This window comes from Podarcis muralis, chromosome 6, assembly GCF_964188315.1.
Source record: "Podarcis muralis chromosome 6, rPodMur119.hap1.1, whole genome shotgun sequence".
Lineage (NCBI taxonomy): Eukaryota > Metazoa > Chordata > Lepidosauria > Squamata > Lacertidae > Podarcis > Podarcis muralis.
In genome coordinates, this window is record NC_135660.1 from 3,589,408 (window position 1) to 3,614,205 (window position 24,798).

Sequence of the window (24,798 nt, forward strand, 5' to 3'; positions counted from 1 at the left end):
CGTGGAATTCTGCTCCTAAATTTGTCCTGAAAAGCCTTCTCTTTTTACAACTTCTGTTTATATTCTCATTCCACACCTTCGCTTCTTCCTCAAGGAACAAATTTTAACACCATGTTCTCTAGGTCAGGCTTCCTCAGATTTTGTTGGTAGTTTTCCTAACTGTTTGGCTCAGCACACTTGTAGGAGAAGGCCACGGCAGACCAACACTGCTACCTACCTGTAAGGAGAAGGCTATTTATGACATTTGTCATGTATCTCTCTGCAAAGTACACGTAATAATATTTAGATTTGGGGCTGTCACTTGAATTATGAAATCTTAATTTATTAATTTATTGAATCTGCAATGGGTGTAATATGTATTAGTACACACACACACACACAGTTGTGAAGCAAGCTGTGCTGCAGACACCATTCTGGTGAGAGAAAAGGAAGGCGCCTTGTTAGCTTTGGTTTTAGATTGAAAACAGTGCTACTTCTCCTTAATCTGCTGCCTGGTTGAGGCCCGTTTTGTCGTTAAATCAGAAGGTTATATAATTAAGACCGAAATCCTATGAGAACCACGGAAGTTTCCTCGGAGTAAGCCGTGTTGAACTCTGTGAGACTTACATCTGAGTAGACACTCGTAGGAGTGCATTCTGCAGCCCAGCTTAGAAACTACATGATACTTTTTACGCACCCAAAGAGCTTTGTATGCATGCTTAGCAGGCCTTACAACACCACTGTAAGGTAGGCTTGTCTACTTTATTGACACCTTTCTAACAGCAGCACAGTCTCCAGGCATCTGTTTGTAAGTGCTGATCTCTATGCAGGACAAAATAGGCATAGCAGCAGGGCAGACCACTTATCCCTGGTCAGGTGGCAACTCTTCTGTAACGTAGTCCAGGATCAAGGGGACTGAGAGGTAACGCGGGTGATCTAGCATGCCTTGGTGTGTGGTTAATATCAGCTTTGAACCAGGGAACGCTCAGCGTCCAAACTTAGCCGTCGTACCACACCAACTTCTGTACCGGCCAAGTACGGCAGCCTTTCCCAGTCAGGCTTCCTCCAGGAGTTTTGGACTACAATTCCCAGCATGCAGAGCCATGTTGACTGAGACTGATGGGAGTTGTAGTAGGAAACCACCAGCGGGGCACGAGGTTGGGGAAGGTTGCCAGAGGGTCACACGTCTATTTACAGGCATTGATCTGTCAGGAGCTCATGGTGGCGTACGTGGTCCTTCCTGCTGCCCCACCTTATCCTCACAAAAACCTTAAGAGGTCAGTTAGATCGAAAGCTGGTTATTGCTCCAAGGGCACCAGCTCAGTGCTTCATAGCAGATGGTGTTTAAACCCGGGTCTCTCTGTTCCCAGGACTCCACATCATATGTCTCCTTTTGCATATTTTTACCCTGCCTTTTGCACAACAGCTCCTCCCCAGCTTGCAGAAACACATACAGCTAAGAATAAAATAAGACAATAAAAGCAGCAGGGGGCAGCATAAAGCTAGCCGGAAAAGCATGACCAGGAACACATCTGTTCATTGGAAAGAGAGGTTTCTTGCGATGAGAATGTCTCCATGTGACAGCTAGCAGGAATCCTGCACCCTTAAGAGCAGGCCAGCATAAGAGGACATCCATTTCAGCTCCCTGCAGCATGATACATGGCACAAATGGAAAGTGAGACGCACTTAAAAATCCCTAATATATCAAAAGATCTGCCCAGGGTGGGGCTGAAACTACTCGATTTGCAGGGTTCATTTGGTCCTCAGTAACTGACAAGGGACACGGGGTGGTGCTGTGGGTAAAACCTCAGCGCCTAGGGCTTGCCGATCGTATGGTCGGTGGTTCGAATCCCCGCGGCGGGGTGAGCTCCCGTCTTCGGTCCCAGCTCCTGCCCACCTAGCAGTTCGAAAGCACGCCAAAGTGAAAGTAGATAAATAGGTACCACTCCAGCGGGAAGGTAAACAGTGTTTCCGTGTGCTGCGCTGGTGCTGGCTCACCAGAGCAGCTTCGTCACGCTGGCCACGTGACCCAGAAGTGTCTGCGGACAGCGCTGGCCCCCAGCCTCTTGAGTGAGATGGGTGCACAACCCTAGAGTCGGACACGACTGGCCCGTACGGGCAGGGGTACCTTTACCTTTAACTGACAAGGCATCTTGTGTTAAGTCATCTTTGGATAAAGACATTCTAGAGAAACAACGACGTCACGGTATCAACAGTTCAGAATTTATCTTGGCTGCTGCTGTGTATGAAGAGGTGGTTTGTGCATGTGCATTTAATACCCATGAGATCACAAGATGCAGCTGCCCCTTCTGAGATTTAACTCCTAGAGACCGTGCAGAGGGAGGTGCAGCCTGAAGAACGACCATTTTCTGCCAACAGAATTTGCCTTTTGAAACCACACAAAAAAAACCTTTAAAAAATCCCATGTTCAAACAGAAAGAACAATTTAACAGGCCAGGTATTAAACACGGGGCAATCCCCGTTAAATAGGAGCAGTTGGCGTGTATCCCAGGGCCATACTTTCGAGTTGAGCGCTCCACCTGGTTCTTTAATGCCCGAATTGTACTTGAAAACATTAAAAGAGCTGCTTATTCCATGTCAGACCTCCGGACCAAGGCTACAAGTGTGCAGAATCGTTTGCAGCCTTGCAAGCTTCCATTATTTTAATCGAAAGACGCCAAGGACCGAGCCTAGGATGTGTGCAAGGGGATTGGCTGCAACAACCCACCCCGGTTTTTGTCACCATTTCCTTTTTTAAAAAAACAAAAAAAAGGCTATTTCTCAGGGTTTTGCTACGTATACGCAGAGCTGCTCCCTAGGACCTGTGCAATGGGCCTCCAGCCCAGCAGGGGGGAGGTAGCCAAGGGCCCTGAAGCAGCTACTTCTGCAGCTCACTTCTACGTAGCAGGAAATGTCTTCCTCCGCAAGTGAGCAATGTCACCCCCTTGTGGTCTGCAAAGGGGGTGCAGGGCCAGGAAGTGGGAGGCCGCAGCATGCTTGGCCCCTCCTCCCGCTTCCTCTGCCCTGCTCCCCTCCGCTTGCTCTTCCGCAGCGTGGCCCCCCCTCCACCCTCCGGCCATGGCAGACAAGCCGCTCAAGCACAGCAAGAAGTCCAAGCGGTGCCTGCTGTGCGAGGCGCCCTTCTCCGGGGCGGCCGAGGGGGACCTGTGCCCCATGTGCTCCATGACCCCCTTGGCCCCCGTGCACACGGCAGAGCCCGGCATGGAGAGCCGGTGGCGAGAGACCAGGGCCCCGTCCCCTGCGGGGAGCTGCGGCTCCGGGGACGAGACGCAGGGCCAGGAGCCAGAGGAGGACAAGGAGGAGACAGGACAGCAGCTCCTGGCCGAGTGGGTAAGTCCCAAGTCTCTCTTGTTTTAATTTGCTTCTCTTTTAATTTAATTTCTACTTTTGTTTTTTGAGACCTCCAATCTCAGCCGTGTTGGAGCGGCTTATTAAGAAGGAGGTTGCCTCTGAACATGTACAGAGCGCCGTTACCTCTGCCCAGAAATGTGGCGAGTAATTGGGAGAGTCGTGGATTTCATTAAGAGCCCACCCGCCTGATTGAATCAGACCCTCCAAGTGCCCCCATTTCCCAAGGGCAGTTCCGGATTTACAGCAGCCATCCCGGTTTCTGATCTGATCCCGGGATGTCCCGCTTTTCCATAGGACTGCCCTATTTTCTTCTGAGAAATGTTGGAGGGTATGGAGTTATGCAACCCCCAAGCCAAGGAGATGAGTAACTACAGCTTTAGAAGGCACTGGAAGGCAGCAGGAATTTTTAAATGTTTTGTTTTTATATACTGTATTTTTTGCTCTATAAGACTCACTTTTTCCCTCCTAAAAAGTAAGGGGAAATGTGCGTGCGTCTTATGGAGCGAATGCAGGCTGCGCAGCTATCCCAGAAGCCAGAACAGCAAGAGGGATCGCTGCTTTCGCTGCGCAGCGATCCCTCTTGCTGTTCTGGCTTCTGAGGTTCAGAATATTTTTTTTCTTGTTTTCCTCCTCCCAAAACTAGGTGCCTCTTGTGGTCTGGTGCGTCTTATAGAGCGAAAAATACGGTATGTTGGAAGCTGCCCAGAGTGACTGGGGCAAGATGGGCATGGGAATAACGATGGTGATGGTGGATTTGGACGCCCCTATTTTCATCAGAGAAATGTTGTCGGGTATGTTAGATCATTGGCGATTCACCCATTGCAAGCATGTCCTAAGTGTTAGGCCTGGATTCTATTGAAAAAGCATTCAGGCTCTGCAGGATCCAAATCTCCCTTTTTCCAGGACGGTTGTGAACTGCCTGAGATCTACAAATAAAGGGCAGAATGCAGTAATAATTTTCATACATTAGCTGGAGCTGTTTGGTGGAGCTGTTTTGCTGAATCAATTTAGTCCCGTTTGCCAAAGGGCCATGGCTCTCCGGTGGAGCCCATGGTGCATGTGAGAGGTCCCGGGCGCAAGTCCTTGTCCCCACCAATTAAAAATGATCCCTGTAAGCAGGTAGTGGAGGACCTCTCTCTCTACCTGAAGCCCTGAAGGTCTGCTAGCAGTCAGAATAGACACCAGCACAGGGTAAGATGTACAAAACAGACTGACCTGCTATGAAGCATAGACATTTAAGTAGACCTGTATCTCTGTCACGCATTAACCAAGGGTATGCGATAGAGCCATTTAGCCAGATTTTTATTATTACCTTAACTTGGGTAGTATGTTCTGTTCCTCTGGAGTGCAGCTGCCGATCCACTTTAAGGCTAACTCTTTTTTATATTAATAAGTGCGTAAGAATTGCCTTAGGGACACGGGTGGCACTGTGGGTTAAACCACAGAGCCTAGGACTTGCTGATTGGAAGGTCGGTGGTTCGAATCCCCGCGGCAGGGTGAGCTCCCGTTGCTCAGTCCCTGCTCCTGCCAACCTAGCAGTTCAAAAGCATGTCAAAGTGCAAGTAGATAAATAGGTACCGCTCCGGCAGGAAGGCAAATGGCGTTTCCATGCGCTGCTCTGGTTTGCCAGAAGCGGCTTAGTCATGCTGGCCACATGACCCGGAAGCTGTACGCCGGCTCCCTCGGCCAATAAAGCGAGATGAGCGCCGCAACCCCAGAGTCATCCGTGACTGGACCTAATGGTCAGGGGTCCCTTTACCTTTAAGAATTGCCTTAGCGTGCAGAAGCTGTGGTTTTTTAGCGAGCTCAAGCTCTTGGAAGGGTTGCCGAAGTTGCTAAGGCTGTTATTTAAGCTCCATGCACCTAAACCAGAGCATTAAGTTCCATTGAACTTGGTGGGATTTGCTTCTGAGCCGAGTTGCATAGATAGGGGCTGTGGTGTAAATAGACCCAGGGGCACATTTACTATGAAACTACGGACACTTCAGCTTTAGACTCCCTAATCCCAGAGGGGCCCCAGAATCGACTTCAGTCCACATTGCTTAAGTTTTTTGGGGTCTAGTAGACATATGACTCAAACTGATTTATTTTTTGTTGTATATATTTCAACAACCCCAAAGTTTGCAAGTTAGCAGCACAGGTGTTGTAAAGGTGTGGTGATCTGCCGTGGAACAACCCTATGGAAGAAGATAACAGTGGTTACACAAACATCATTGCCGGTTGCAAAGGGAGCCCCATGACAGCCTCAGTAGGTCCACCACAGAACAGACCACAACCAAAGTGGAGTTGAGGATGGTGCATTTCAAAGTAAGAGGAATAGGGAACATCATGTAAATCAGCAGGAGGGTTGGTGAGCCTAGGTAGCAACGCAGGGGGACTGTTAATGGAATCCTACATTTTAGTACCTCTATGCTCGCCAGAGCAGCGATGTCACGCTGGCCACGTGACCCGGAAGTGTCTCCGGACAGCGCTGGCCCCCGGCCTCTTGAGTGAAATGGGCGCACAACCCTAGAGTCTGTCAAGACTGGCCCGTACGGGCAGGGGTACCTTTACCTTTATGCTTCTCTTTGCCTTTTGTCTCATACCTTTTGGGAGATAAAGGTAAAGGGACCCCTGACCATTAAGTCCAGTCATGACCGACTCTGGGGTTGTGCTGCTCATCTCGCTTTATTGGCCAAGGGAGCCGGCGCACAGCTTCCGGGTCATGTGGCCAGCATGACTAAGCCGCTTCTGGCAAACCAGAGCAGTGCATGGAAATGCCGTTTACCTTCCCGCCAGAGTGGTACCTATTTATCTACTTGCACTTTGACATGCTTTCGAACTGCTAGGTTGGCAGGAGCAGGGACTGAGCAACGGGAGCTCACCCTGTCGTGTGGATTTGAACCGCCGACCTTCTGATCAGCAAGTCCTAGGCTCTGTGGTTTAGACTACAGTGCCACCCGCGTCCCTTTCAGACCATTACTGTCTCCCAAAGTGGCTCACATCAGGGGGACATAGACTGCATACACACGATACTCTGAAAGCACATTTTGCCCCTCAAAGAATTCTGGGCACTGTAATTTCTGGAAGGCTACAGGGCATGGTAACTTTGGAAGGGGTAAACTACAGAGCCCAGATTTCTCTGAGGGGGAATGTGTCCTTCGAATGTGCTTTAAGCGTAGAGTGTGTACACAGCCAAAGAGACCTTGCCTTCAGGCTTGAAAACTTAAGCAAGAGTGATATAAGGGAAGCAGAGGACAGGAAAAAGGTAGAGAAGGGAAATCAAGGCTAAAACCCATTCTGAGAACATGTGTATAGCATTGCACTGTACTGTAAGTTACAAATTAAGAAGACACTTCCTCAATTTTTCCTTCCGTCAGAAATTAACCAGATGTCCCTAGGCAAATTTACTTAAAATGTATAGCCCGCCACGCCTCTGGTATTCAAAGGAGGTAGCATTAGATTTAAAAACTACATCCACATGACTGCAAAGTGGAAACTGAACAATGCTTTGCATTGTTAGCATTACACAATGAAAGATCACTACAGTACTGTATTGTAACAACAACGCACTGATATCTTAATATTATGCAGTTAGTCTCAAGCACACGGCTTTTAACCACAGTGGCCACAATGCAATCTTTGTTTTAGGAGAATGTTTAATTATGCACTGCTGTGCTGCAACGGTTTCGAAAAGCTAGGCAAACAGCAGCATATTACTGTAGGACTCTGTAATGCAAAGTATGGCCAGCATCCCCAAAATCCTCCAAAGAAGGGCGGTATAGAAATTTAATAAATAAATGAATGAAAAGGGTGCCCAGAAGGGTCTCACCACACAACCACAGAGGTAAAACTACAGGCCCAGAATTCTTTGAGGTGGGGGGGGGGGAGAGAGAATGTGCTTTAAAGGCATGTGTGTACTCAGCCCTAAAATATGAGAGAATGGGATGGGGGCTGAATTCTAAAACTAAGCTTTGGGCCTGGTGGCAAGGTTTGTTTGCGGCACCTACAACAGCCCTTTATTATTAATATTATCATTACTATTTATTGACTTTGTTAGTCGCCTTTTATATTGCCTAAGGCAGCCCAAAGTGGCTTAGGAGCACATGTGTATGCCTACAGATCATAGAGTCGGAAGGGACCCTGAGGGTCATCTAGCCCAACCCGCTAGGGGCATAGGAGGAATCTTTTTGCCCAATTCTGGGCTCGAACCCTTGGATTAAGAGTCCTGTCCTCTGCTGACTGGGCTATCAAGGCAAAACACGGCGGAGAGGGAGGGAGAACAGGCCCCAGCCCCCGCCAAGCACAAGGCCGCGAAAGGTCTGTCGCTTTCCTAGTGGGACTGGGCGTGGATTGCTGTCCGTAGGGCGTAGGAGGCTCTTCATCTCAAGAGTCGTGGGTTCGAGACCCGCGTTGGGCAAAATATGGCGGGGGTGGGGTTGGACTAGATCAGGCACCCCCAAACATAGCTGTCAACTTTTCCCTTTTCTTGCGAGGAATCCTATTCGGAATAAGGGAATCTCCCTTTTAAAAAGGGAAACGTTGACAGCTATGCCCCCAATCTCGGCCCTCCAGATATATTGGGACTACAACTCCCATCATCCCTAGCTAACAGGACCAGTAGTCAGGGATGTTGGAAATTCTAGCCCCAAAACATATGGAGGGCCGAGTTTGGGGGTGCCTGGACTAGACGACCCCCGGGGGTCCCTTCCGACTCTATCATGCTATATTATGGTTCTATTTCTCCCATCGCCGGAACCTTCCGCGTCTGGGTGGCGGTTTCCGGGGGAGCAGCAGAGAGAGGCGGACCGTTTCGGCCGGTCCGTCGCCGGGAGGGTCCGGCCGGAAACACTTCCGGCCTGGCCCCGTTGGCGCTGCGCGAAGGGGAGCCGGAGAGCGGAGACCGAGGGAGGCAGGCGGGTAGGTCGGAGCCGCGCCGGTCAGGGCCGGGGGTCATGGCATTGGGGAGGGGGCTTGTGTGAGTGCTTGGCCCGGGCGAGCCCCCCCCCCCTGACTCCCTCCTGGAGGGGAAAAGGGGGGCCCTAAATCCCTCCCCCCCCAATAGAGAGGGTGGCCTCCCCAGCCTGGTGATGCCTCTCGCCCGAAAGGGAAGGCGGTGGGGCTGGTTGTGGGCGGGGGAAATATAGGAGGGGAGGGGGGCGTTGCTGGGTTTTCTTGGGGGGTGCGATCCCCTAAAAAATCTGGTGCTGGAGTGACTTCAGAGCAACCCATCGCAATCTGTAGCAGCCCTATTAGGGTTGCCAAATTTAGGAGAAAGAGAGAGAGAGGACGCTATGACGGCCATTCAAAGGATATAAAGGTAGTTCGCCTCAAATTTTGCCCCTGAAGAAGAGGACGTGTCTTGGATAAAGAGGACACACGGCAGCCCCCAGCAGGAGGACCCCTCTGGGGCTCGTCGCACAGGCGGATTTGTAAATCTGCCTGCGCTTACCTGTCCAGAGCTTCAGTGCATGGTATTTTACCATGTATTGTGTTTTTAACTGTACAGTGGTACCTCGGGTTACATACACTTCAGGTTACAGACTCCGCTAACCCAGAAATAGTGCTTCAGGTTAAGAACTTTGCTTCAGGATGAGAACAGAAATCGGGCTCTGGCGGCGCGGCAGCAGCAGGACGCCCCATTAGCTAAAGTGGTGCTTCAGGTTAAGAACAGTTTCAGGTTAAGAACGGACCTCCAGAAAGAATTAAGTAATTAACCCAAGGTACCACTGTATTGTGTTTTTAATATTCGGTTGGGAGCCGCCCAGAGTGGCTGGGGAAACCCAGCCAGATGGGCGGGGTATAAATAATAAATTATTATTATTATTATTATTATTATTATTATTAGACACACCCTTCTAAGCACAAGCGTTTGGAGAGGATCCCTAAGCTGGCACACAGAGAGAGAGGACCCGAGAGACAGGTCAAAGCTGTATTGACGTGGCGTTTTGCATTGAAACACAGGGCAGTCCTGTATGTACAGAACAGGCGGTTGTAAGCGTCTGGTTGTAATCATTGGTGTTGACAGGGCTTGGGACAGGGTTGCGATACACCTTGGGGGGGGTGAGGAGGTGCTGCTCTGCACCTTGGTGGGGACTACAACCCTTGGTGGGGAAAGGTGACCCCAGGGGTCTGGGCAGGAACGGGAGGAGGGCTAGGCAATTAGCCCTGCTTTAAGAGAATCTTGTACAAATATTGGGGGGCTGGAGTGTTTTTAAATATATATATATATATATATATATAGACAGAATGGGATTTTTTGTGTGTATTTCTTTATTAAACCTATTAGGCGTTTGTCACTAGAAGGCCTCCCAGCGACTTACATTAAATAAAAATATATGCACATAGATAATACCATAGAAAAAGGTGGGGTGTCATATAGTATTTCCGGATTCCCTCAGAAGGTGGTGGACTCTCCTTCATTTGAGGTTTTTAAATTGGATGGACATCAAGTGAGGATTCTTCAGCTATGATTCCTGCATTTCAGGGGGTTGGACTAGATGACCCTCGGAGTCCCTTCCAGCTCTACAATTCTATGATTCTATGGTAACATGCAACATATGTAAAAACAAAAGCCCAATGAACAGTAATAAGCAATGCTAGCCATTAGAAATGGGCATTGTGTTTGCTCAGCTTGAAGCAATGCCTTGGGGTTGAGGGGAGAGACTTATTGGAAATGCAAAAAGCTGATGGTGTTGTTTGGTGGTTAGGGAGATTCCCCCTCTCCCCAAGGAACAGCGTATTCAGCTCTGCCATGTAAATACTTACAGATTTGGTATGTATCAGTGTCACGGTATGACATTGAAGGTTTGACAGGCATTTAGGATGAGCTGTGTGAAGTGCTTTTTGAAGGAAGGTAGTCACTGTTCAACAGGGACGCAGGTGGCGCTGTGGGTAAAACCTCAGCGCCTAGGATTTGCCGATCGTATGGTCAGCGGTTCGAATCCCCGCGGCAGGGTGAGCTCCCGTCCTTCGGTCCCAGCTCCTGCCCACCTAGCAGTTCGAAAGCACCACTAAGTGCAAGTAGATAAATAGGTACCGCTTCATAGCGGGAAGGTAACGGCGTTTCCGTGTGCTGTGCTGGTGCTGGCTCGCCAGAGCAGCTTCGTCACACTGGCCACGACCCGGAAGTGTCTTCGGACAGCGCTGGCCCCCGGCCTCTTAAGCGAGATGGGCGCGCAACCCCAGAGTTGGTCACGACTGGCCCGTACGGGCAGGGGTACCTTTACCTTTACCTTTAGCCACTGTTCAGACTGTGAACTGCATGAGATGTTTCTTAGGTGCAGTGACTGTAGTGAGGAGGCAGGAGGATTGCAGCAGTCCCAAATAAGTTCATATCTACATCTCTATAGTGCTGCCACAATAGTAGCCCTTGTCCAAGATCTATTTTGCTGTTCTAAGTGTGGGGTTTTTTCTGCCTTGGGCTTTCTTTGCAATGGTCTCAAATTAGTTTTGTGGGGAGACCGCGGTATAATTTAGATCTTGCAGCACTTATATCGACATCTTTGTGCTTCTATATCCATTGCCTTTATGAGAGCCGAACCTCTGAGGTAGCAAGAAATGATGACAAAAGGTTCTGTGGCAATAAATTTTAATGATATATTATGGCATTAGCTTTGGGGTATCAGAGTCGCCTTTATCAGATGTGTGAAGTGATAACTTCAATGGGCAGGTGAATATACTCTTGGGATGAGAGGGAATGCATTACAGGCCAAGGCCAAAAGGCAAAGAAAATGCAAGCTGGAATGGTCTGTGTGTCACATGGAAAGCCTGTGGGAGAGCGGGTTAGATATCATATGCCAGGCATGTCCAACAGGTCGATCGCGATCTGCTGGTCGATCACGTGGTGTTCCTGGTCCACCCTCTTCCTACTGCCCACACTGTCTCCTTCCAGTGTTTATTTCTTGCAAAACAGCTGCAGAATAGTTCATTGGGTGCTCGCCTGCTAAGTTGCTTTGCATGTTTTCCCTTGGATAATTATCACTGCCTCCCACTATAATGCATAAAGCATTAGCCTACACTTTTCCATTTCACCACCGCACAATCATAGAGGTAAATCTCTATGGACACAATTTTCTCTTTCGTCCCTTGAACTGTTTCTGAAACAGCTTGTGGGAGGAAGGCATGCAGAGACGGAAGCAGTTCAGCAAGTGCTGCTGTCTCTCGTCTCCCCACCCATCTGAGTTGCTCTGGAAACTACAGAGAGAAGTGTCACCACAGAAGCAGTGGCTCGATGACAACCACTTTGTGACTAAGAGGCTTGAACCCTTCTATCCTTAGTTGCAAAATCCATTCCTGAGCCCAGGCTCTCAGAAGTAAAGTGTCTGTCCCTCATGACTCACTGTGCTGGGTCAAAGCAGTGACCTTGCAAGGCAAAGCCAGTCAGTGCCTCAGAAAAAGAAAGCAACACATTCCTCTAAACTAAGGAATGAGTATTCACATTGGTCTGCAACAGCAAAAAGTGGACATCTTGAGAAGAGAGGGTAGCCCAGATCCAAGTCTCCTTTGTTTTTCTTTTTCTTTGTTGGACTGTGCTGGCCTTAGGAACTGCCATTGGAGCATGCCAGCCCTATAATTATATTAGCCTTGAAAATAATTTTATAGGGGGTGATGACACACACACACATCCATACTTCCACCTCAGGGTTTATGTAGTTCACCTTTCTGATTTTCTTCCATCTTTAAAGGGCTGCACCATATGTGGTGCTGCTGAAATGTGCAACTTGGGCAATTACATGATGGTAGTTGCAACCTGTTCCAGATGAGTAGCGCATTTAGTATCTTAAGTCTCATCAGGTTCTCCTCTGGATAAAAAAAACAACCCAGGAAGGCGGTGACATGAGTTTCAAATGCAAATATATCCCCAAACTTCAAAAGATGTGATCACAGCATAAGGTTTACATTATCAAGCACAAATCACAGCTGCAGGGAGATTATTTTTGGAGACTAGTGACCTAAAATGAATGAGCATTCCCTTTAGACCTCAAAACCTGATCGTCCTATAATTGCGTGGCTGCAGTTGCTGAATGCTCCAATTGTTTTAATTGTGACGTGGATATTGTGATGCTTGCCACAGAATATAGCCACGCTTGGACAACTGCCAAGGAAGTATAAGGGCGTGGAGCTCGCGGTGGTCAGAACGACCTGAATTAAAAGCCTGGTTGCTTCTTTGTCTTTGAAATACTTCCTGGTGTTGCAGAGGGAAGGTTTAGTTTGCTTTTGCTGTGGTTTTTGTGTTAAATAAAACACAAAGGATGGCAAAGACCTGCAGGATGGCAGAGACATGCAGAAACCAGTTTGGAGAATCTTGCCCATTAACCATAAGATGAATGTAAATGAATACCGTGGGTTCTTCGCCTACATCAGCAAAGGAGAACCTGTAGCCCTGCAGATGCTGTTGAACTCTTGTTATCACCCATCCCTGCCAGCATGACTACCAGTCAGGGAAAATGAGAGATGATCATAGCCATTGATAGCCTTACTCCCCATGAATTTGTCTAATCTTCTTTTAAAGCCAGGGCGGATGTCATCACTGCATCTTCATATCCATATCTATAAGACCGTTCTAGATGGGAGTCTTGTGTTTATTTATTTCATGTTTGAATCGTTCCACATAAAATATCCCAGAGGGATTTAACAATAAAAACAAGTTCAAGTCCAGCATAGATAGGCTGGGATGAAAATCTGCACTTAAAAGACTTAGTGGAAAAGGAAGATCTTCAGTATGTGCCCAAAATATAATAGAGACAGGGCTTCTCTGATATGTGAGACATGGGAAGGGCTGGAGACTTTAAGGCATTCTAAACATTTGTTTATTGGGAGAGGTGATGACATTGAGTAAGGACTTTCTTCGGTGTGAGGATGTATTAAAATGTTGCTATATTATTTGTCTTTACTTGCCTTAAGTACCGTATTTTTTGCTCTATAAGACTCACTTTCCCCCTCCTAAAAAGTAAGGGGAAATGTGTGTGCGTCTTATGGAGCGAATGCAGGATGCACAGCTATCCCAGAAGCCAGAACAGCAAGAGGGATCGCTGCTTTCACTGCGCAGCGATCCCTCTTGCTGTTCTGGCTTCTGAGATTTATTGGGGGGGGGGGGGATAATCTTTCTTGCCTTGGGAATTTCTCCAGCGAACAGCTGACGGAATGCAAGATTTGGGTGTGGATTTGCTCAGCAGGCGTGTGAGTCAGCGAAAGAGGCATTACAGTATTGGCAGCAAATCATCGTGCCTGGCACTGCGCGGGCGAGCTGATAACTTAGAAATGCAGAACTATCCTGTCTCAGTCTCAGCACTGGAACTGGAAGCTCTGCAGGGTATGCAGATTTTGGGGTTTGACTCTCCTACCTCTGCAATTAGGTCTTTGGATAAAGCTCACTTCTGCCCCCATGAAGCCTCCCTCCAGGCAGCTGTCTGTAGGCATTTTCCAGAGGGTTTACTTCATCTTTCACCTCCTACTGATAAGTAGCAAGATTTTTCCAGCAGGCTCCCTCTGCTTCCTTTATCTGAACCAGATCCTTTCCAACCTCCTTTGCGTGAAAAGGCGAGTTATTTCCTCATTCCATTGCTTTGTTGATACTTTGCCCAGAATGCTGGATTATCAGGCATTGTTAACAGCGTGCAATTTTTTTCTGGGTGTCAAAACCAACTCTCAGTGCAAAGACTAGCAAACTTTCACTCAGCTTTGAAACCCGCGGCAAGCATTCTTTAGCAATACAAGAAAACATTCCTTTGATTCTGGACCTGTGAAAGGTTCTGCTTTTCAGCCTGGAACCAGTTTCTGCCTCTTGTCTTTCAAACCTCCTGTTTCCCTCTGTTCCAAGGTGTGCAAAGCTCTGCTCTTTTCCAGATATGTTGGGTTTCACTCCAGAAGCATGGATAGGGCCCATGGGTTCCATCTTGTCTATGTACTCTTGCGTCCCACTTGGTATGAAATGTTGGGGCTCTGTTGACTGCCAGCAGGTCTCCAGGGTTTCAGGTAGGAGCCCTCCCACCCCCCCACCCCGGCAGTGTTAGAAACACTATATATAAGCTATGTAGGTGCCAAATGACTCCTCAAACCAAGGTTACAGTCACCAAAATGGAATTTCTAGTTGGCATTTTGGGGGCAAGACGGCTCTAAAGTTTTATTTTTCAAATGATGAACCTACTGTGAATCATTCTCAGTTAAACATCTGGCTAGCTCAGATGACAACCTTGAGGTAAGTTAAGAGCTCTGAGAACTTAAAGAAGAAAAGTCACTTTATCTCAGGACAGTCCATATCATGGGTAGGCAAACGAAGGCTTGGGGCCAGATCTGGCCCAATCACCTTCTCAATCCGGCCCGCGGGCGGCCCGGGAAGCAGCATGTTTTTACATGAGTAGAATGTGTCCTTTTATTGAAAATGCATCTCTGGGTTATTTGTGGGGCATAGGAATTTGTTCATTTCCCCCCCAAAAATGTAGTCCGGCCCCCCACAAGGTCTGAGGGACAGTGGACCAGCCCCCTGCTGAAAAAGTTTGCTCACCCCTGGTCCATATATATATTGGCCTATTCCGACCTCTTTTACTTAATGGCGACTGCTCCTGCTCAGGCTGCACAGAAAAAGCATTTTGGTTCCAGAAATTCATTCTGATTGTGCAGATAAAACACAACTGATAGAATTCTACAGGGTGGGGCATTAGTGCGTGAAAACAGTCAAGATCCAGTGATCCCCAGGCATGCACCGCCAAAAGGTGGAGATGTCGGGCGCTATCCTGGTGCCCAGGCATCTTCACTTGGTGCAAGTAGCCAAGTAGCAGATGCTCTATCACCAAGCTATGGTCCAGGGAGGAATGTGGCCAGTTCTGGGGACCAGACAGAGAGAGGCCTGAGGTTCCCTGATCCCTGTCTCATAAAGTGAGACCAGAATGCAAGGGGTGGTTGTGTCACAGTCCCATACAGAGCACCGTAAACATGAGATCCAGCAAAAAGAAGTTGGCGTGGGTGTGAACAGGTTCCCAGGTGGTTAATGTACTGGCAAAACAAGTTTAGTGGTGTAGATTAAACACCTTAAAGAGAGCCGGGATGGGCCAAGACAGAGCGAGACGAGCCAGGCTTGTCATTCCTGTGTTCTTGTATTTAGCCTCACAAAAAGCCCTGTGTGCTGGTTTTACGAGAGACCCATTTTGGGAATATTCTAAAGACATTTCCTTTGTAAGTTAAAGAGAAAGCATGCAAAATTTAGCAGTGCCTCTAAGGTCAGGGCGAAACCTTCTATACAAATATTCTGCTGTTGAATTGGCGTGGTTTAGTGTTCAGATTTGCACCACTGTTTAGGAAATAAATATTGGAAGACATATAAATGGAAAACTGGGTTTAAATCAGTTAATTGGCCTTTTCCCCACTGCTGACTTAAATAGTCTGCATGACTGTTGATATTATATTGCTTGGAGTTAAATCAATCTTCGGCTACTGTTGAAAACAGGATGCTGGACTTAGAAGGGCGATCTGGTTCCGCAACCATCTGCATAAGATTCTTGGGCCCATTTTCCTTATGACTGAGGTTAGGAGGGTGTCACTGCCAACTTTTGCAGTCGGGGGGTTAATCCCTCTTCTGGGTTTTTAACTGAAGCTGAACTCTGATTATCAGGATGCAGCGTGTCTTGACTGATACTGGTCTGGTTCACTAAGCCACTGTTTTTTAAGTTATGATTTATTAAAGCATGACTTAGCATTACGTGTGAACTCTGCCCAGCAGCTCAACTATGGTTTGTTTATTGCCAACATACCATGACCTGAAGCTATGATTTATTGTTGGCTTGTTTTGTTTTAACCTGCAGATTCTTGACCTTGGTTTGTTCATCCACCCCACACAAGCCATTGTTTGTTTGATCCTGGCGTAACCCATTGTTAATTCATAGTTTGTTGCATTATTTGATGTTAACCAGGCTATTGTAAGTTATGCATAGTAAGGAATGCAGGATTCAAATGCCCTCCGGCAATAGGGTCACAGGGCTATCTAAAACAATGGTGTGCCTGCATCTGTTTCTGGTTTTGCCTCTTCCCAACAGCTCACTGCAGAACCTTTGCACAAAATGAGACATTTAATGAGCTGCTCGTGGTTATACGGGGCAGGGAAATTTCTGCCAACAGAATCCAGAAGGAGGAAATGGTCGCATCTCCTCATTTTGGAAGTGCTGTTGGGAGACTGAGCTAATAGCCTCCAATAGCCCTCTCCTCTGTGTGTTTGTCTGATCCTTTTTTAAAGCCATCCTAGTTGGTGGCCATCTGGAAGCGAGTTCCCTAGTCTGACTATGCGCTGTATAATGAAGTACAGTGGTACCTTGGTTCTCGAACTTAATCCGTTCCGGGCGTCCTTTCGACTCCCGAAACCATTCAGAAACCAAGGCACGGCTTCTGATTGGCTGCAGGAGCTTCCTGCACTCAAACAGAAGCCGTGGAAGCTGCGGTGGACATTCGGCTTCTGAAAAAGGTTCGCAAACCGGAACACTTACTTCCAAGTTTGTGGCGTTCGGGAGCCAATTTGTTCGGCAACTAAGCCATTCGGGAACCAAGGTACCACTGTACTTTCTTTTACCTCTCCTAAATCTTTCAACAACTAATCTTCCAAATTCTGTTCTTTATTTATTTATTTTTTTAAAAAAAACAATTTTCATTGGTTTTTAAACAAATGCAATAACCATTAAACACTTATCCAGCAGTATAGCTAACAGTGTTCGTTTGATCCATTGTCTCTGGACATTCAACATTCAAGCAGGTTACTTAGCATAACCTCTCCGCTGAGACTATTGAGCAGTTGGTGTAAGAAGGTCTTGATTATAGCCGTTCACATAGTTCAAGAAAGGGGTCCACGTTTCTTGGAAGCTGCCTCTATCCGCTATGCCTTTAATTGCTCTCCTGTGTCTGGTGAGACACTCAGACATTGCTGCACCCCAGATACTATTTCCCCATAACTTGAGGGGCATTTCAGCCTGGTTCTTCCATTGCTGGTAAAGGTAAAGGTACCCCTGCCCGTACGGGCCAGTCGTGTCCGACTCTGGGGTTGTGTGCTCATCTCGCTCTAGAGGCTGGGAGCTGGCGCCGTCCGAAGACACTTCCGGGTCACGTGGCCAGCGTGACGAAGCTGCTCTGGCGAGCCAGCACCTACGCCGCACACGGAAACGCCGTTACCTTCCCGCTATAAAGTGGTCCCTATTTATCTACTTGCACTTAAGAGTGCTTTAGAACTGCTAGGTGGGCAGGAGCTGGGACCGCTGAGCTACCGCTAATTGTGCTGCGGTCAGTGAGAAGCCTGCTGATTCACTGTGCTCCCAATGCTCCTATGTAGAATAGAGTCTGTGGAAGCCCCCAGGGAATCCTGCAACTGCAGAGGAAGCTGAAAAGGCTGGGACCTTTGGAAGAGACAGGTCCTCAGCTCATTTTGGTTAAGGTCTCTCCCCCAACAGCTCAATCTTTTGCCCACTGCTTTTGTTGTTGTTTAGTCGTGTCCGACTCTTCGTGACCCCATGGACCAGAGCACACCAGGCACCTCTGTCCTCCACTACCTCCCGCAGTTTGGTCAAACTCATGCTGGTAACCTCGAAAACACTATCCAACCATCTCGTCCTCTGTCGCCCCCTTCTCCTTGTGCCCTCCATCTTTCCACTGCTTTTAGGTAAAAGGTAAAGGTACCCCTGCCCGTACGGGCCAGTCTTGACAGACTCTAGGGTTGTGCGCTCATCTCACTCTAGAGGCCGGGGGCCAGCGCTGTCCGGAGACACTTCCGGGTCACGTGGCCAGCGTGACATCGCTGCTCTGGCGAGCCAGAGCCGCACATGGAAACGCCGTTTACCTTCCCGCTAGTAAGCGGTCCCTATTTATCTACTTGCACCCGGGAGTGCTTTCGAACTGCTAGGTTGGCAGGCGCTGGGACCGAGCAACGGGAGCGCACCCCGCCGCGGGGATTCGAACCGCCGACCTTTCGATCGGCAAGCCCTAGGCGCTGAGGCTTTTACCCACAGCGCCACCCACGTCCCCACCACTGCTTTTAACCGAGTGCTAAAATAAGCCCTGCCACTGAGTTCTCTCTCTCCACACCCCCTTCTCTCTCTGTTCTTGCATTCCTGCTGGGTCATGGGAGAAAGACCTTCCTGGCTGCCAGCTGGTTTTTACTGCCCTCTTGTCACTATGGCAGATAAGAGGCGGCTCAGAGGAGGACTCAAAACATTCCCACCTTGACCCTGTTCCGCTGAAAGCCCGCTGGCTGTTGGCAGCTCAGAGGATCTGCTCCTCTGATCAACCCACTACACACAGAGTCCTTTTCTGACTGCTGGTTCCCCCCACTCTTCTTCTTTTTATTATTTTATTTTTAAAAACAACCACGCCTCATTCGCTCCCGCAGGTCTTTCCAGCTGAGCTGCCGGACGCAATTCGAGGGATGGAACCCCAGGGCTCTGCCAGGCTGAACTCCAGGAAAAGGAGAAAAGAAGGCGTGGGCCCCAACGGGGCGGCCGAAGCGGATGGCATCCCCTCCAAAATGCCACGGAACTGCTTGGTAAGTAAAAGAAAAATGGGAAATTCTGGCAGGACCTTTCTGCTTAATGTTTAACTTAATGACGCATGCTGAGCTCCGGCCCTTTCGGAGTCAAAAGCAACCCTCCTCAGCTAACTTAACACTTACCAAGGATAGAGTTTAAAGAAAGGTTTTTAAAAAATAATAATAATAAAGCAATATCAGAGTTGTGGGCATTGCTGTTTTGCTTCCTGCTTCTTTTAACAGCCAGGGCTCTGGATTGCACATTGTGCCAAAGTGATTCTAGGTAAAGGTAAAGGGACCAGTTGCGGACAACTCTGGGGTTGCGACGCTCGTCTCGCTTTATTGGCCGAGGGAGCCGGGTCATGTGGCCAGCATGACTAAGCCACTTCTGGCGAACCAGAGCAGCGCACAGAAACGCCGTTTACCTTCCCGCCAGAGCGGTACCTATTGATCTACTTGCACTTTGACGTGCTTTTGAACTGCTAGGTTGGCAGGAGGTGGGACTAAGCAACAGGAGCTCACACCGATTGGCAAGCCCTAGGCTCTGTGGTTTAGACCACAGCGCCACCCGCATCCACTAGCAAGGTCTAGTGATTCTAGGCCTTGCTTAATGTTCATGATGTCGCCTTTGCCAATCCATTGCCCTCCAGATGCTTTGAACCGCAACTCCTGTCAGCCCCAGTTTTCACGGCCACACTCACGCCAGCCTAGGCATGATACGTCCCTGCTGGCAAGGGCTGATGGGAGTTGTAGTCCAAAACATCAGGATGGCACCAGGTTGGCAAAGGCTGCTGTAACGTGATGGCTCCCTACTGTCCCTTCCCAAGAGAAGAATCCCTTATTCTAGCAATCGTTCTCTCTAGCTGTCATCTCAGATTAGGGCTTCTCAGCTGATGCACCCGGTCACCTTCCTTCCTCATATCGGATTGCAGCACTTTGCCCTTCTCGGCTGTCTCTCCCCTGCTCACTGGCTGTGCCTCTGACCCAAACTGGAAAGCAGGGCTGCGAAGCGGTTGTGGAGCTGGAATCTCTCCAAGTGGACTGGTCCAGTCCCAGAGGCAGCATCGTTTCTCCCCCCCCCCCCGAAAAATGTTAATTGGTTTTCACAACATTATAAACAAACAAGCACATAAGACAAACAAACATAAATCATAGCCTTATTGAAAATTACACTTATTAACATTGTTACATGACTTCCTCGCTTCCCCTTGGTTGAATTTCATTGCATATCCTTTTAACGGTTTTCCAAATCACAGTTCTTATAAAATTTAACTTAAACATTAACATCCTTAACTCTTCACATTATAAAATTAAACATATTAATTCATCACTTAACATAAATAAAATCCTAAGACAATTAAGTATCTGCAAGCTGTTTTCAGTTAATTTAACTTAACATATTTAACTAATCCACTCTTCCTGATACTCCTCCTCCTTCTGGTCGCAGGCTCTTCCGGTCAGGTCGGCTAGCTCTGAAAAATCCATCATCTTCATCTGCCATTCTTCTGTCGTTGGTAATTCTTGGGTTTTCCACTTTTTAGCTAACAAAATACAAGCAGCAGTTGTGGCATACAAAAATCATTTAACATCTTTCTTGGGCAATTCCAAACCTGTTAGTCCAAGAAGAAATGTATATTTCAACATTTTTTTCAATTCATTATAAACCTTTTCCCAGAAGTCTTTCACCTTGGGACAGGTCCACTACATACGATAAAAGGTTCCTTCCTTTTCTTTACATTTCCAACATAGATTGTCACAGTTATGATATATCTTTGCTAATTTTACAGGAGTCAAAAAGCATCTGTACATCATTTTCCTTATATTTTCCTTTAACACTTGACCCCTTTCTTCCACAATCTTTCCCAGGCAGCATCGTTCTTAACAACTAAGTACTGCAACGAAAGGTTGCAGTGCATCCCCAGCCCCCAACAGGATGTGTTGCTGTTCCTGAATGCCCGCCTGCTAGCCGTGGCTTTAGAGAAGGGGTGGAGGTAACCAAAATAAGGCTGCAGCAGTGGCAGCAACTGCCAGAGATTGAAACCCAACTGCAGGGCTGTTGTGTTGCAATTGGGCAAGGAAGGGGGTGTGAGAGGCTCTCTTGAGCATCTTTCCCCGCATGCTTTCTCCATAGACATCTCCTCCCCTGGGATGCAATAAGCTGTGAGGGGTTTGAGTGAGTCACTTCACTCTCGGCCTCTCAAATTCCCCGTTTTCTTTTCCAGCTTAACAATCAAGATTCCGTGGCTCCTGGGACCAGTGAGTTTGCTCGGCCCCGTTTTAGAGTTCTTAGACTTCTGTACACTTGGAGGTCCCCACCACCAACACACACACACAAAGAAAAATACGTGATTCCTCCCATCTTCTCTCTCATTGGCTCCATTTTTTACAGCATGGGGACACTGAAGGTTGATAAACACAGCGCCAGAGAGAGGCCCTCGCGGTGGGTTTTGAGGAGGAATTTATAGAGAAAATGCATATGACGCTTATATGCCTACAGCTCCTTAGTTTTTTTATCAGGATTCCAACTCTGAATGCCAGGACAAGAAAGGGGTGGCAGCGGAGAATGGAGAGAGAGAGAAAAGAGACGAAAGAGGTTCCTTTGTTCGTTCCAGAAAAAGAAGTACAGTGGTGCCCCGCAAGACGAATGCCTCGCAAGACGGAAAACCCGCTAGACGAAAGGGTTTTCCGTTTTGGAGGTGCTTCGCAAAACGAATTTCCTATGGGCTTGCTTCGCAAGACGAAAATGTCTTGCGAGTTCCTGCAGGGTTCCCCCCCCCCTTTTTCCCAAGCCGCTAAGCCGCTTATCAGCTGATCCGCTAAGCCGCTAAGCCACTTAACAGCTGATCCGCTAAGCCGCTTAACAGCTGATCGCTAAGCTGCTTAACAGCTGGTCGCTAAGCCGCTTATCAGCTGATCCACTAAACCGCTTAACAGCTGATCCGCTAAGCCCGCTAAGCCGCTAATAGCGCTAAGCCGCTAATGGGCTTGCTTCGCAAGACGAAAAAACCGCAAGACGAAGAGAATCGCGGAACGGATTCTTTTCGTCTTGCGAGGCACCACTGTAATAAGACAACAGTGGTATATGAAACCTTCGGAATCTCTGGATTTTATGTGGAATTAGTTCCCACGTTCCACAGCAAGAGAAGCTGAATTGCAAATGCAGTGGTGCCTCTGTTTTCGAGTGTCTCAGAAGCCGAACGTTTTTGTTTTCGAACGCCGAAAACCCGGAAGTACAGTGGTACCTCGGGTTACATACACTTCAGGTTACATACGCTTCAGGTTACAGACTCCACTAACCCAGAAATAGTACCTCGGGTTAAGAACTTTGCTTCAGGATGAGAACAGAAATCGTGCTCCGGCAGCGCGGCAGCAGCAGGAGGCCCCATTAGCTAAAGTGGTGCTTCAGGTTAAGAACAGTTTCAGGTTCAGAACGGACCTCCAGAACGAATTAAGTACTTAACCCAAGGTACCACTGTAATTACTTCCATTTTCGAATGCGCCTCGGAAGTCAAAAAGCTTCCATTGCGTGTTTTTCAGTTTTTCCAATTGAACTTGCAGCCAGCCCTTTGCGCCTCAGTTTTTGAACGTTTTGGAAGTCTAACGGTCTTCTGGAATGGATTACGTTCAAGAGCCGAGGTACCACTGTATATATATAACCCTGCACTTCAGCAAGTTGGGTCACTGGGTCATCTCGTCCTGTGCTCAGAGTGGCAGTGGCTCTTCAAAACATCGGTCAAATGACTTTCCTGCTACCCAGGAACAGAAGAGCCCTGTAGCTGAATCAGGCCCCTCTAGTGCAGCATCCTGTTCTCGCAGGGGCCAGCGAGGTGCTTCTGGAAATCCCCCAAGCAGGGCCTGAGTGCAGCAGCGGCAGCTCCTCCACTCTTGTGACTTCCAGCAACTGGCGTTCAGAGACACGCTGCCTCCTGACGGTGGAGAGAGAAGGCGTCCGTCTTTGAGAGCCATATCTCCCACCAATTTGTCTCATCTTTTAAAGCCATCCAGTTGGTGGCCAGCGTCGCATCCTGGTAGGAGTGAGTTCCATAGGTTAACTACGTGCTGCGTGAAGATGGGCTTTTTGTTGTCTGTCCTGAATCTCCCAACAGTCACCTTCATCGGATGAAGTGGACGTGGTGCTCTCTGAAAGCGTGAGCTCTGTGACCCCTCCAGACACTCACTCGCTGCAATCCTTCCATAGCCTTGGGCCTGGTGCCCGTTTGGTCTGTTTTCAGGTCTGATTCGGTGCTGAATCAAGATGCCCTTCCGCCCCTCTGTGTGGTTTTTTTATATATATATAATTTTTTATTAAAGATTTTCTTGTTTTACAGAAGTAAGTGTAATGTCTCTCATATTTTTTCCATGTAACATTTTTACAAATCCGTTTCATTTGTTGAGACATTAGGGGGAGAAAAGAAAGAAGAAGAAGAAGAAGAAGAAGAAGAAGAAGAAGAAGAAGAAGAAGAAGAAGAAGAAGGGGTGGAGGGAGGGAAGATGGGTGGGGTTGGGGTTGGGTGGCGATGTTTCTGTTATGCTTAATGTATGTAGGGTTTGGTGTCAGCGTTGCTTGTGCTGTTCGCTTGTGTTCCTTTGGTGGTGAGGGAGGTTGGGGTTGGCCTAGGGCAGTGTTTCCCAACCTTTTTTGGGCAAAGGCACACGGAGGTAGGCTGGTGTGCCGTGGGAGGGAGGCGGGCGACTCGGGCGGCGAGAGGCGGGGCGGCGGCGGCGAGCACACGCGGGGCGGCGAGCGAGCTCCCTCCCACATCCCATCGCCGCTCGCTCCAGTAGGCCGGCCGAAGCGAGCGGCGATGGGATGTGGGAGGGAGCTCGCTCGCCACCCCGCGTGTGCTCGCCGCCGCCGCCCCGCCTCTCGCCGCCCGAGTCGCCCGCCTCCCTCCCACGGAACACAAGGCAACGTTCCGCGGCACACTAATGTGCCGCGGAACACCGGTTGGGAAACACTGGCCTAGGGTGTGATTGTTTGTTTGTGGTTGGCTGTGGTGATCTTTGTTTTCGTGTGTGAGTGGGGTGGGTGGGTGTTTTGGGTCAGGTTAGCCATATTGATTTGTATGCTGTTGGTGGATTATTGTCATTGTCTTGTTGGGCTGTGTATGTGATAAAGGGGAGCCATACCGGGGTGAAGGAGTCTTCTTCTGTTTGTCCCCGTGTCAGTTTCAGTTTATTGGTTAATTTTTCTAGTAGGGCTGTTTCCCATACTATTGGGTACCATTGGTCCATGCTTACTCCTGACAGGTCTCTCCAGTGTCTGGTTATGGTGTTTCTGGCTGCTGAAAGTAGGTGGGTTATGAGCTCTTTGTGGTGTAAATTGCCCCTCTGTGTTAAAGCTCACCTACTTTCTTGATATCCTTTCATAATTTAGGGTCTCCGGGAGCCGGCTCCATTTTCCGATGAGCTTGAAGTGGACTACAGCAAGCCATACATCCGAGTAACGTTTGATGAAGCGTTAAGGGGGACGCCGTGTAAGTACCGTATTTTTCGCTCCATAGGGCACACCGGACCATAGGGCGCACCTAGTTTTTAGAGGGGGGAAATCAAGAAAAAAAATCTTATTTCCTCCCCAGCCCCAAAGAGCAGCGTACAGACTGCACGCAACCTCTCCCTGCCGGAGGGGTTGCGCGCGGCTATGGCACAAGCCAAGGCAATGAGCGGGATGGATCCCGCTCGCTGTTTTGGCTTCCTCTTTAGCCCCGCGCAACCTCTCCCTGCCGGAGGGGCTGCACGCGGCTATCCCTGAAGCCTTCCGAGCGCAGCGCAAGTTCCCGCTGCGCTCCTCAGGCTTTGGGTTCCTTTTGCTGAAGCCGGGAGAGCAAGACTTTCTGGCTTCAGCGAAAGGAACCTGAAGCCTCCGGAACGCAGCGGGAACTTGTGCTGCGCTCCAAAGGCCTTCAGGCAGCTATCCTTGATGCCTGGGGAGCGAGAGGGGTTGGTGTGCACCGACGCCTCTCGCTCTCCAG

At 48.7% G+C, this 24,798-nt stretch overlaps 1 protein-coding gene across 2 annotated transcripts in view; it reads left to right on the forward strand.

The window, feature by feature from the left end:
• The first annotated feature begins 2,999 nt into the window (after positions 1-2,999).
• The window catches only part of PCYT1A (phosphate cytidylyltransferase 1A, choline), a 37,424-nt gene continuing 15,625 nt past the window's right edge, over positions 3,000-24,798 (forward strand). The window contains exons 1-3 of one of the 2 annotated variants that reach the window (XM_028731894.2): positions 3,000-3,330; positions 18,692-18,844; positions 24,204-24,303. In XM_028731894.2, coding sequence (XP_028587727.2) covers positions 3,058-3,330; positions 18,692-18,844; positions 24,204-24,303 — 526 coding nt within the window. In that variant the 5' untranslated portion in view covers positions 3,000-3,057. Of the gene's footprint in view, positions 3,331-8,127; positions 8,251-18,691; positions 18,845-24,203; positions 24,304-24,798 lie in introns of those variants that run through there. The other variant, XM_028731896.2, reaches the window with a different exon arrangement.